The sequence below is a fragment of the Bombus pascuorum genome, chromosome 8 (assembly GCF_905332965.1).
Source record: "Bombus pascuorum chromosome 8, iyBomPasc1.1, whole genome shotgun sequence".
Taxonomy (NCBI): domain Eukaryota; kingdom Metazoa; phylum Arthropoda; class Insecta; order Hymenoptera; family Apidae; genus Bombus; species Bombus pascuorum.
The window spans coordinates 7,635,234-7,649,320 of NC_083495.1; the positions used below are offsets into that span (position 1 = coordinate 7,635,234).

General features: G+C 32.5%; 2 protein-coding genes across 3 annotated transcripts in view; one reads left to right on the forward strand and one right to left on the reverse strand.

Moving 5' to 3' along the window:
- The window catches only part of LOC132910012 (splicing factor 3A subunit 1), a 72,171-nt gene that overhangs the window by 55,448 nt on the left and 2,636 nt on the right, over positions 1 to 14,087 (reverse strand). The window contains exons 8-12 of one of the 2 annotated variants that reach the window (XM_060965369.1): positions 13,376 to 14,059; positions 13,238 to 13,299; positions 13,019 to 13,126; positions 12,768 to 12,941; positions 12,580 to 12,681 (exon numbers count right to left, since the gene is read on the reverse strand). In XM_060965369.1, coding sequence (XP_060821352.1) covers positions 12,580 to 12,681; positions 12,768 to 12,941; positions 13,019 to 13,126; positions 13,238 to 13,299; positions 13,376 to 14,059 — 1,130 coding nt within the window. Of the gene's footprint in view, positions 1 to 12,436; positions 12,682 to 12,767; positions 12,942 to 13,018; positions 13,127 to 13,237; positions 13,300 to 13,375; positions 14,060 to 14,087 lie in introns of those variants that run through there. The other variant, XM_060965368.1, reaches the window with a different exon arrangement.
- Positions 532 to 12,444, forward strand: LOC132910015 (xylulose kinase). The gene is made up of 13 exons (XM_060965372.1): positions 532 to 1,010; positions 3,042 to 3,124; positions 4,065 to 4,218; positions 5,223 to 5,402; positions 7,045 to 7,146; positions 8,345 to 8,476; positions 8,849 to 9,002; positions 9,766 to 9,910; positions 10,609 to 10,898; positions 11,275 to 11,372; positions 11,553 to 11,693; positions 11,777 to 11,903; positions 11,938 to 12,444. The coding sequence occupies exons 1-12, from the start codon at positions 957 to 959 to the stop codon at positions 11,855 to 11,857; spliced, it is 1,614 nt and encodes a 537-aa protein (XP_060821355.1). The 5' UTR covers positions 532 to 956; the 3' UTR covers positions 11,858 to 11,903; positions 11,938 to 12,444.

Genomic DNA, 14,087 nt, shown 5'->3' on the forward strand with positions numbered 1-14,087 from the left:
GTCTATGCAGTTTGCGCAGTTACGAGTCAAACCGGTTTAAAAACCAGTATCGCGAATCCTATTAATGTAAAGAATTTTACTTTTATTTCCATCTCTTCAAAAAATATCAAAATGCGCACACTATCTTTTTTGCGATAATTTTAAATCGCATTACTTGCATAACACATAACTTAAATCATATCCACAACTTCACTGCATACTTTCAAACGTAAGATTATCATAAATATAATTATAAATACTTATCACAATATGCCTTCATCTTATGGTATTCTACAACATAATGTTATCGTAATTTTACCATATTTTATAGAAAGAACACGTATTACATTCAAGTAAATACATGTTTTATAGAAAGATACTAGATCGCTTTAATTTGCGCTCGGTAATTTATATTCAAATTCTGACAATGGCCGAAGGTAGTTTAATTATCTTGTGAGAAATTCTCAGCAGGTGCAGCACAGGTGTACGCTTATTATGAACACCAACGTGATAGATCAGCCGGTAAAGAAATTCGGTGTTCCCAGAGAAAGAAAATCAGTATCGACGGAAACTTAACCTCTTCGTCGTGACACGGCGACGATTCAGTCGCGTACGAAATGTTATGGAAATGTTGTTCCGAGACCAAATAACGCTAACTCCAGTAAACTTTCGTCGAGTATTAATCTGCCTTACGTAACGAACAGCATTATAATATTAATAATAACGATAAGATTACTCCCATTTAGTCACTTTGCGACGCGAAACAGCGCGTAACGATGCCTCGGCTTGTGCTGGGAACGAGTGTAGACCACAAACAGACTAGACCGCTCGAACATTAGTGCCCTGAGCTTGAAACAGGCGCACGGACGTACAGTGAAGTGTATCTGTTTTTCAAACCTATCGGTTCCGTTGTATCTTTGCTACGCCATATCTGTTCCACAATTTCGTCGCATTGCGTGTCAGTCTACGATTGAAATATGGGCGCTGCTTCAAACGCGACATACTTAGGGCTTGATCTCAGCACGCAGCAGGTAAACCCTTAAAAAACAGCATAATCTCGCGTACCGCTTTTTATCAGGAGTCGAACATCTGCTTTGAGCGAATAATCATCGACGACCGACGCGTTTTCTCGTCATATAAAACTGCTCATCGTTGACACGAGTCTTGTATATCATTTTTATCCTTTCTTTCCTCTTATTTCTTATTTTTATTTCTGCCTTTTTTGCTCCCGCTCGTATACATTTATACACTACGTGCGACATAATTATCATAGTTATACAGCAATGAGTCATAGTAGTTTGTCGTTTGTTCTTTTGAAGACTTATTTATTAGTTTGTGGTTTTATAATGCTTGATGATACTGAATTCTCAGTGCGCAGCATCTACTGCGCACGCTCGCGACAACGCGCGTTTCATTTAAATCTAGGAAAATTATTTAATCTTATAAATGTTTTTTTATTAAAAGAGGTAACTCTTCAATGAATTGTAACTATGCAATATTTGTACTTCTTTCTAGAAATTACAAATGTAACTAAAAACAAACACTTGACAAGGATCGAATCAAATAAAACATATTTTTCATTTAGCTGTATTGATCATCTCTTGTTTCCTGTGATATTTTGAAAACCATACTGTGAGTCCTAATGTTGATAAACTGAATTTTGATTTCGTAACAACTAATTTAAACATCTACTCTATTTTGATTCCTTAAATTTCAAATATTTGTTGCAGTATACCTTTGTATTATCTCTACTGACAAATATTTGAAATCGTACTCTCAAGTTTCTAGTTATACAACATACTCGATCATTACAATTATGTAACCCTTTTCCTTGAAGAAATATAACGACATTGAAATTTATTTTTCAGGAATATCGTAAAGTTCTATCAATGAATTAATTTTCTATTAATAGGCTAAATATCGAATTACGATTAAATTAGGAATAATTTGACCCGTAAGGATAGTTATACTAATAAAACAAAAACTAATTTCTTATTAATAAAATAAATTACTCTGATTAAGTTAACGATACTTTAACGTCTAAGGGTAAATTCACCACATTTAGCTTTTAGGTATAAACAAATATTACAGTCCATAATACACTAAAATGATACGAAAATTCAAAGTTGTTGACAAGAATCATTTCGCTGCGTGTGACGCGCGTCAGATGGGTCACAATTATCTAACATAATGATAACATTAAGCAGTAGGACGATACGGGCGAAAGAAATGCGTATCTCGTTTGCAACGAAAAACGCGAAATGCTAGAAGCTGTCGAAATGATAATTGAAATTGCAAAGTGCTTCTTGCACATCTTTCGGATCGAAAATCCATGAATCATAAACGACTGTATCGTAACATAACCAATTCGTATAAAACATTTATTTTTATCTATTCGTTAATTAAATTTGTCGTAATTATTGATCTTTTAAAAATGAAGAAATATGTGAATCATAAGCGATATACAAGAATAATCGATACCATCAGACATGAATGTTGTCTGCTTGTCAACTTTCGACAAATTAAATACCTGACAATCATCAATATCTGTGGATTCTACATAATAATTTCTGTTGCATAAAGCATCGCTCATGATATATACATTATCGATCATAAGTATCTACTTATTAGAACATCTGTTCGTTTTATTTATTCAACCAAATATTATTTTATTTGATATTTTATCCTATTCCATGATCCATTTTAATAACGATACTTATTTGTCCATTTAATTTCAGTCGAGACTTTACGTGTTTCACGATATTTGTACTTATGATTAAACTTATAGGTGATGACATTTTTTTATTTTATCAAACACGATTGGTAGTATATTTAAACGTTACACGTGTATATATTCATACAGTAGATACGAAAAAATGGTAAAAAGTTTTGAATTTTAAATTTCGAATTACATTATAGAGTATCATAACTAATTGACCATGCTATGTCACATGGTAGCCTTGTTGCACATAACTTATTCGATGATGTAGATAAAAAATCGAAGAACAGCGTAGTATTGCGAATTTAAGAGGCCGTTAACAAGTATCTTTTGACATTTGTAGTTGAAAGCAGTTGTCGTCGATAACAATCTCGCTGTTCTCCATGAAACCAGTGTACAGTTTGACAATGATCTACCAGAGTTTAGGTAAATATGCTTAAATACCATGTTTTTCTATATTTTCTTGTTATATATTTTTACATATTATCCACTTTTCACGTTTCGACATACATTTTTTTAAATGTTTCTTAACACTCTTAAACCCACGAAGATTTCTCATGAAATGACTAATGCAACATACAATATTCAAATCTTTTCGTTCAACCTAGTAATACATAAGCAATGATGCGATTTATAAGATTATATTTTAAAGTACATAGAAGTTCAGGTCTAAGCAATAGCATTAAGCAATTCGAGAATTATTTATTCATTATTTACACATTCTCACATTAGAAAGAAAGCATTGATAAAATACAATTCGTAACAAGCAACAAATTTCTCCCAAATGAATTTTTTATGACGAATACAACTCTTCGTAATTATTGTTCTGTTGTGATTTTTTATTGCTATTGTCTTGGTGATTTATACAGGAAAAATCAAGATTACGATGGAGTATAAAATATTTTTGTTAACTTCTAATCGTATCATGGTCGATTTCATTACAACCTTTTTTTTTTTTTTTATTTCTTTATTTTATTTTTGGTTATTTTACAATTTGTCCTTATGGACATTTGGTAAAGTGTTATATCTTGTTGGTGAAGAAAAAAAAAATATAAATAAAAAATAAATATAGCATGTGGGCGGCTACCCCCAGCGGGGTGCCAGCTTCGTTTTTTTTAAGTTATATCTTTTACGTTTTCGTTACAACTATACTTTGAATCGCAGCAGAATCAGTGCGCTGAACGATACACTATCTAGAAAAAAATGTCATGTTTATAAAAGGCACTAAGATATGCGAATTTGTAATAACGAAATAGAATATACAAAGCTAAAATACCGAATTCTTTTCTACACTTATCGATGTTTAATATCTCGTACAAATGTCAAATTTTGTTACATTTAATTATTAAACATTGGACAATTTTAGAACGTACGGAGGCGTCATTCAGAAAAAAGCTGAGCCACACGTAGTGGTGGTTCCCACTTTGATGTGGGTTAAGGCTCTGGACATGATTCTCGATAAGTTGCGCGTGTGTGGCGTCGATTTTAGCAAGGTGGCCGCTATTTCCGGATGCGCACAGGTAAAAGAACGCTGTAAACGTCAGAACGTTGGAATAGAAACGTCACGGCTCATAAATTATAATATTGATAGTAAATCTGTCTTTTCAATTACTCCCATGTCAATTAAGCTTCGTCACAAAATGCTATGTAACATTACCAAAGCTATAAATTTTAAGAAGTATCTCTATGCAATATTCATATTATTTCGAGTATCGTTTAAGAACTGAAACACGGTGGATTACAAAAATATCTGTTGTCATCGGTAATTTAAATACAGCAACGTTCGCTGATTTAACTATAAAAAAGAACAGTTGATTACCATAAAATAGATATATAATGACTCTTATCTATTCCTTTTTTCATTCTTTGACGCAAACAAATCGTTTAACTACAACTTCTTGAGTTCCGATCTCGTTGACAGAGTTAAACATTATTCGAATAAAGTATTTGGAAAATTATTATTTTACTCATTCTGGCATATTATTTAGCTTGAACGTATTTTGAGAAGTAATGATCAATCCGCAAATAAATATTATGTCAACCGCGCCGGAAGTAGAGATTTCTACAGACACGCATATGTATGTACTTCTTATTCAAGAATAATTGAAACGAGGTCAGTTCGTATTTCATAACATAATTTACGATTCAAATATATACGAAATATAGTATTTAAAAGGTCCGAACTACTTAATTTGATTATATAGCTGAAAACGATTGATCGAATTTTTACATAAAATGAAATTACTTCTTAAAGTAAGAACAATAAATCAGTCGAAATTGCATATTGTTTCAAGCTAACTTGTTAGGAATCAGATATTAAATATAAGTGAAATTTTCATTTGTTTGTGTGATGAACGAAAATAAATGTTGAAGTTTTAACGCCAGAGAATCGCAGTGAAAAACGTTTCAGCCAACGTGTAAGTATAGATGTAAATTTCGCAATAAACGACCCTTATAAACACGAACATTTTACAGCTTTAGAAACACCCAGACGATAATGTTATCTTTGTTCGTTATTACATAGCAACATGGCACGGTTTACTGGGGCAAGGGCAGTCGAAATCAATTGCAACAATTGGATCCTGCGAAATTCTTGCACGAACAGCTGGTTACCTCTTTCTCGGTGACAACATCACCTGTGTGGATGGATTCCAGCACCACCAAAGAGTGTAACATGTTAGATGAAATCGTCGATGGCCCAGAAGTATGCATTTCCTTTTTCTTCCAAACTTCTCTTCGCTAATTTCCTTTCATTATATTTAAACCAGGCCTGGGCATTATCTAAATAATCGGTAATATTTAAATAAGATATTTGGAAGGTGATTCTCTAAGTAATATATAATTTTATTTTCCTAAATAGTTATTTGAAACTGATTTAAATAATAGTAAATCTAATTATTCACAAAGTAAAGAATACCTGAGATAATTCATTATTTCAAATTATTATTTTTCGTCCTTATCTGAAATAAAATTTGCCCAAGCTTGATTTAAACAGTCTGTACGAAATGTTCCTACAAATTTTACAACGCGTCAGCTATTCGTTGTAGGTAAACACGAATTTACAACGATACAGATATATTGCTTGTTTCAGTTTAACCCTGCTATATTCTACCGACCAAATTTTCCAGCAAAATTATACTTTCCTAACGTTAGGAGATATGTGTCTTTAGTTTAAACGAAATACCAAGTAAATCTTACTGGTACGCGTAGTTTCTCGTTCCAATACTATTTCAAATTCTTAGAACGTTAAAAATTCTTTTTGTTCGCTGAAATGAGAGCAAGATCGAAATATGAAAATTCGCGGATCTGAATAGCTGGGTTAAATTTAACGGAGCATTCTTGTCTCAGTCGTAGCGAAAGGAAAAGAATTCAATGATAGAGGCACGTTCCTCTGTCATAACGTTGAGAATATAACGAAAATATGAATCTTTTGATGGAAACGTCCTAGGTGTCCAAACATACTTACGGACAGTAACGCGTGTAATATCACTATCAACGCGCGATGTCACGTCGGCGACATGCTGTTTCGAACACCTATCGCTGATCAATTTCGTTCGCAATGATAGCCGACGAAAATCAATAAAATATTTAATTAATCGCCGCGAAGGTCGGCTGCAGGCGACGTCGACTTTTTAATAGATTTAAAAATATCCAGCGGAGGAATGGAACGGCACCAAAGCCTCTCTTTTCCCTTCTATTTTCTCGTTCTTTCGACTTCGTCAACGAACATCGAGCAACGTCGGCGAAGAAAAAAAAGATTATCGTAAACAGATACGATCGGAAATCAATATAAAATCGTATTGGCGGGCCTTACGAAGTATGCAAATTGTAAATTAATTCTTTGACACGGATGAATATTCATGGGAGTGGCGATCGAGGATTTTTAAAGAATGGCACGCGTTTAGAAAAGTTTTCGATCGAAAATACGAAAAAATAGGCATGTTAACTCGTAATAAATAAGACGAATCGTTCCTACGGTTTCAACGCAGACGATGCAAGTAAAAAGAGAATAGAAATGTTTTAATATAGCGGAAAGTAAGTAATTCAATAACGCCATTGCAACACCGTGACAATGTCCGAATATCAATAAGAATGTCTATAACTGTTTCAATACTTTTACGAGCCACTGTATATGTATTTCCGATAATTTGCAAATATGCAAATACTTATATAAACGATAAATTATGTACATGTTATATGTGTAAATCATGTACAACACGGACAGAGTGTCGAGCGATGACGATGACGATGACGAGAATTGGACTGATTCATAGTTAATCGACACACGCCGATCAATACGCTAATCAATTATCTTTATACGATCTGTCGTGGTTGCATGATTGCAGAAATTGGCGGAGATAACGGGATCACGGGCGTACGAAAGGTTCTCAGGGCCTCAAATAGCAAAAATAGCACGCACCAGACCGGAAGCCTACAGCAACACTGAGGTATAATCCATTAAAAAAAATCTACACTGCCGACTTCGTTGACAAATTTTCGGGACTGCGATCGATCGAGGTATTCGATTACGTGTGGACTGATACAAGGATTTAGACTGCAATTAACTACGTTTCTGATTTCTCGTGTGAGCTGCCGGTGACCCGTGGCTTTACGCCTGAATACTAACGTACCCGATAACGATGATTACTCGCCTGTTTGAACTGTTCCTTTTTAATAGATGTATCGTCTAGCTCGATGTCATTTCTATTTAGGTCGTTCTTATTGCGATTATAGAAAAATTGCAGCCAGAGAATGTACGCGAATATAATTCTCGATATGAATCTCGAGATTGGTGTTACTACGTAACGTAGTATCCGATGGATTTTCAATGGACAGTCAGAATATTTCTATTATTCGTCAGAATGTTTTTATTAAGCGTTGAAAAGCTTTATGGCAATTTATTTCGACTTGTATGAACGTGTTTGGTCGTATAGAAATATATGGAAATTACGTTAACAGAAAAACAAGAATCTGTTTACTTGAATATTGAAAGATATGCACAATAATATCGGTCGAAATAGATCTCTGTTTAGGTTCTATCTCATAAAAACCTGAAATTCCATAAATATCCGAAATGTAATAACAACGTGTCCAAAAATAGATTACTCGTAACATGCTCTACTTTTATAATCGCAATAGCAATGATTTTCACATAGATTTTTAATTACTTTGAGCAATAACTAATAATAACTAAAAACTAAAATAACCAAAATATTTTCAAAGAGTGCTACTTTTAACAAACCGAGAATTCCTATTTACGAAGATTTTATTTAATGTTCATAACATTATTACAACTAGTATGCAATAATATATAATGTCCTAAGTCCTAAGATTTAACAGCAAAAATAAGTATATTCTATGGGTATAATCGAACGAGAAATATTATATGTAGAAACATAGACCGCTTATTTATATAGAATAAAAAATTATAATAAAATAACAAACGATAAGACAACAAAAAATTACTATACACAACATTCCTTTGCCTGATTATACCCACAGAATAGACTGACAAGATTTAGCTGTTAAAACCTGAAACATTATCGTATATTCGTCACTAATACGCATTATACATATATTATAAAGTGTTTGAATAAGATTTTATAGTCATTTTTTACGTTAACTCGTTTTTAATACTTCTTCCAGAGAATCTCTTTGATTAGCAGTTTTCTCGCTTCCTTGTTTTTCGGCGATTTCGCGCCGATCGATTGGTCCGATGGCTCTGGAATGAACTTGTTAAATATTCATACGAAAGATTGGGATGACGTCCTATTAGAGGTATGTGGATTATCAAAGATTATTAGATTTTCTCTGAATACGTTAAGCTATTATACAATAAAACATTCGCATTTTTCTCTAGCAATAGAAATAAACATTCTTTTCAACTTTATCTATATGCTTCGCTTCAATCGATCTTTTAAGTCGTAAATTCGAATATCGAAAAATTCAAAAATTCAAAAATAGAAAATTCTTCTTTCTTTAAAACAGAATCATATATGTCTGTGTGTGTATGTGTCGAAATGTATATATCAAAATCTAAATCTTTTAAGATCCTCTACATTTGTTGTGAAAATAACCTATAACGCAAACAGCGTACTACGTACGTACATTGCTTTTCCAATATTTATCATTGGACCGGTGTTTGTTCAGGCTTGCGGTCTTGGTCTACGAGAAAAACTCGGGAAACCAGTTTCCTCATGCAGCGATATCGGTCCAATTTCGTCCTATTTCGTCGAAAGATTTGGCTTCGACGAGGCATGCCGTGTAATTGCATTCACAGGCGACAACTCAGGTTCTCTAATAGGTAAGCATGCTATTCGCTGATCTCACGGTTTTGGTACGAATAATTTTTCGTTCGGCGAATGGTATTAATTTATACGCGCTACTTCGCCTTTTGACAAGTTTCGATTCTATGAGCAACGAACGCCTTCATGAATATTCACGCAAATACATTTCCAATCGGTATGCGTAGATACCCATAGACTTTCGCTCCCCATACGGAATGATTAATGAGATTTTTCGCTTGAACTATAATTTGCAGGTTACTGCTAAGGAAACTGCTAAATGAATTCCGTATTGCTCGATATTTAATTAACCTATCGATATCATTTTCCTCGTGTGAAGTTTTTTATTCGTTTTTCCGTTTGGTAACGCTGATATTCTTTCTTAAAAATTCGATAACTACGTTCTAACGTGCTATCGCTAAAAGCAACGTCGTCTAAAATCGATCGCCCGTTAAAACGACACTTTTGAGAAACTACGTTTTACATCGGAATATAGGAGTACATACATGCAAATTTCCTTAGACTGGTTTCTTTTACGTTCACACGTAGTACAGCGAAATGCTTGAACAAATTGCAACAAGTTTAATGAAGTGTAAAATATGCTGTAATTCAATTTGAACGAGAATATGTTTAAATACATATACTTCAATGTTTGCGTGTAAAATTTATTTCTCGAGTTAGAGAAATGCAGGTAGGATTTATTGTGCTAATAAATAAGTTTGACTATTAATAATCTTGAGAATACAAACAATTGATAAATAACGTTTATTTATTATTGTACAGGAATGAGACTGAAAGAAGGAGACATTGCTTGCAGCTTGGGGACAAGTGATACTCTGTTCTTATGGTTGAACAAACCGAAAACTGCTTTTGAAGGACACATATTTTGCAATCCTCTTGATGATAACGCTTACATGGCTTTACTTTGGTAACTCACCGTTTTATTTCCTTAGGATACAATTTTTCCTTTATTGGTACTTTATTAGTAGTTTTTTAAGGTGTTCCGCGGGTTTTCATTAATTATTTATAATTATTTACAAGAATACTTTATAGTCTTTAATCGTAGAAAGTGCAGGTAAAATTAATATATTCTCTCTAATGCAGGTTATATATATTTCCAAACAAAATATCTTATCATTTGTGGTTACAAAAGCATAAATTTTCATAATAAATTCTTCCAGTTAAATACGGATATCACGTACCTAATCATTGTTTTTTGTATTTATCTAAATCTTAGAGGAAGTAATACTTACTTTTTGACAGTATAAAACAAAATATAATTTCTATACTAATTATATCTTCTATGCTACATCAAATTATAAATTGTTAGTAAAATATGAAGAGACATGTTACAAACTATCCAAAATATTAATGGAAGAGAAATTATTTAGAAAAAAAAGTAGGAAACATAATAAATGAATTACGATTCCGTAAAAAATAATACAATGATCCTTTAAGATATCTAAATAATATAGATCGATGATTACCCGATCTACATTTCGTTTAGATATATCTGTATAGAATCCATTTCATTAAAACGAGTCTTAATTCTTCCAAATAATATTACTTATGAGATTAAACGTATGAATGATCGGAAAACTAGAGTACGCAATCTCAAATTTCTAGCTTCAAAAATGGATCTTTGACTCGCGAAAGAATACGTGACAGTGCGGCGCAAGGCTCTTGGCAAATCTTCAACGAGCTACTGGAAAGTACACCGCGGGGAAATTTTGGAAATTTAGGTTTATACTTCGATGCACAAGAAATTTTGCCATTTGTCATTGGCGATCATCGATTTAATAAAGCGAACGAAGAGATATCGCGTTACAGTTCAAAGGAGGTGGAAGTAAGAGCCTTGATCGAAGGGCAATTCGTTGCAAAAAGAGCTCACGCTGAAGATTTTGGTTTCGTTATAGGTAAGTTACAAATTACAAAAATATTTTTGCAATTTTCTTATACTCCCCTTGATAACCGAGGATATTTTAAACTTTTAGAGATATAAGCGATACGTGCCTTCTGTGATAAGTTAAATGTGTTAAATCTTCGATATATATTTTGCTTTAATTATCAGATTTTAAAGAAACTGTCCTATCAATATTTATATATCGAAGAATTCAATTTTGTTATAATATGTCTTCTTTAGTAATTATTTTATTTTTGATATTTATATGTAATACGTTGTAATATCATTTTACAAAAGAACATGATTTTCAACAAATTTACAATTTTTCAAAGAAATATAAACTTTCAATTACAAAAATCATTTTTATCTTTTTTGCTTTTTACCTATAGGGCCAAATACACGTATTATTGCTACGGGAGGTGCATCCACAAATAAATCTATACTTCAAGTTCTTTCCGATGTTTTTAATTCACCAGTATACATATCGGTAATCATTTCTATCCTTCTAATTTGTTCAATAGAAATATTGTCTATGTTAAAATCTTATTTTTATATATACCTTTTTTCTTATCAATCTATAAATATTTATTTTTTGGATCTCGTATAATATTCTTTCATCCTAAAAATTATAACTACATTTTCAATATCTTTAAATCTTATTTAACAGGAAGTAGCTAATTCGGCTATGATGGGCGCAGCCTATCAAGCAAAACATGGTTTATTGCGAAATGAATCCAACTTTGATGAGATAACACGCTGCTTACCAGAACCGACACTTGTATGCCGTCCTTATAATGATGCAGAAACAGTAAGTAATATGTACAACTATTATTTAAGTTTACATTTTACCAAATATTATGTATTTAAGAAAAATTTTTTTTATATTTTTAGATATACAAATCAATGGTTACACGTTACCGAAAGATTGTAGAGAAAATTAAAAATAAGACAAGTACAAAACAAACTATATAAATGTTATACATGGATAACACAAGAGCATTTAAAAAAAGAGGCCTTCATTAATGCATCATATTAGCTGAAAATTTAAAATAATTGCTGCATTTAGAGCAGTTTAATATTGATGATATTTATAGAGTTTTATTCTGAAAAATTTTTATACGATGCTTTTTATGCAATTTTTAGAGATTTACTCTTAAAATTCGAGTACCGAAACTACTTCGATTTTAATAAATGAATCAAAGGTACTAGAAATATCTCGAATCTCCTATGCAAACAGCAATGCTTTTTTAAGAAGTTACTAAGAATCATTGAAATAGAAGTAAAAATACGAAAAAACATACAAATATTACTTAAAATATTTTGCAAGTGCTGTTTCAATGATATATTAAATGATCTAGCTAATTACAAATCGCTAATACCTTACTGATAAAAGTACAAGGTAACCTAAGTGCAATTCCTAATATGAGAGAACTAAACTTATGTATAAAATAATTTTGTATTTGTATATTTATAAATTTTATTAATTATGTATTATTAATTTATTAAATGCTAACTTATTATAAAATTAGAATAAAAGTTATAATAAAAAAATTTAACTTAATAGGTGTTTTATTTGTTTAAAGCGATATTATTTCTTAATATATAGAAATCTATCTTTAAATCTTTAATATGAAATAAATTGATTATTAAACAATAATGTGAAAGTTTCAAAGTATAATTATGTAATTCCCTTCTTATTTTTTCCTGCCACCTCTCTCCTTTGGTAAAAGGTTAATTACATTGCCAGATGTTAAATTGTAATATGCAAGAGTATTGCTATCTTTAAAAAACATTCCCTGAAAAAAAATCATTATATATGAAACTAAAAATATTTTTTATAAATGTAGATAATCTTATATAGCTTAAATCGTTCATATAATACCTCGTACTGTAACTTCTGCTTGCCAGGTGGCATGCCAGTTTGCTCGTGAATAAGAGCTTTCATTGTTGCTACGGTATCACTTAATTGTAAAGTAATATTCAATGTTTGACCATTTAACTTCCATTCTGCTTTTTCTGTCATCATTGGTACAGCAATATTTAGCTGTACAGGACCCTGAAAAAATAAAATATATGTTTTAATACATATAATAATTCTTGAATGTCTAGAAACCATAGTTGTTGATAAAATACCTTATTTCTAGCCAAGAATTGTTGTTCTGGTATCAATGAATCTTCCGTTCTAAGTTTCTTAGTTTGAGGTTCCTCCTCCATAGGTTCAGCAGTATGTTTTAATCCAATCTGGAAACAATAGTAAGATAAACATATGTACATAAAATATTTTTACTTTGAGATAGTAGATAGTGCTACCTTTGAATTACTTAAACATTATTTTACTTCACAAATACTTACAGCAGATGCCATTGGTGGCTGCATCGGCGGCGGTGTCGGCATAAATGGCGACATTGCTGGCGCTAGAAATAGACAAAATAAAAATATTTAATTTATGATCAACCTATAATATTATTATTTTGTATAAAAATTATTCACTCATAAGCGGTGGTGGTCGAATCGGAGGCATAGGGGCCATCATCATCATCGGTGCTTGCGGCATCATTGGCTGAGGAATACCCATAGTAGGCATGCTCATAGTAGGAGGTGGTGGTGGTTGCGTTGGTACCGGTACTGGCTTCGGAGCTGGTGGTTTAGGTGGTGCCTTTAATGTAGCTTGAGGTTTCGAAGCAGCTGCTGCCATATGTGACAGTTCAGCTGCACGATTAGCAGGTTTCGGGCCAATCTTTTCTTTCTCTTCGTCCGGAAGAAGTCCTTTAACTTTATGAATCTGATGAATTTGTTCTTCTAAAGTAATATTCGCTCTAGCAGCCCTCGTCGCTGCTTCAACACTTGATGTGTGTCCATCCCACGTGACTTTGTCATCTTTCTTTTTATCTTCTTCTCCAATCTTTTTACCGATTGCAGTTTCTTCATCACCGACACCGAAAATATCGGTACGCCTCTCAGCAAGTTGTTTCAAGCTGGCTTCAATCGCTGTACCAGGTGCAAATACTGTCTCCTGAGCCAACTTGTCAAGATGTTTGTCTCTTTGTTCAACCCAGCGTGGATCCAATAATCCAATTCGCATGTGTTCCTGGACTTTACTTGCGGGTATACGTTCTCCAGTGATTGGTGATATCAAGTATTCATCAGGAGCAGCAGGACGTGCAGTTTTAATTGCTGTAAAAATAGGCATACTGTTATTTTG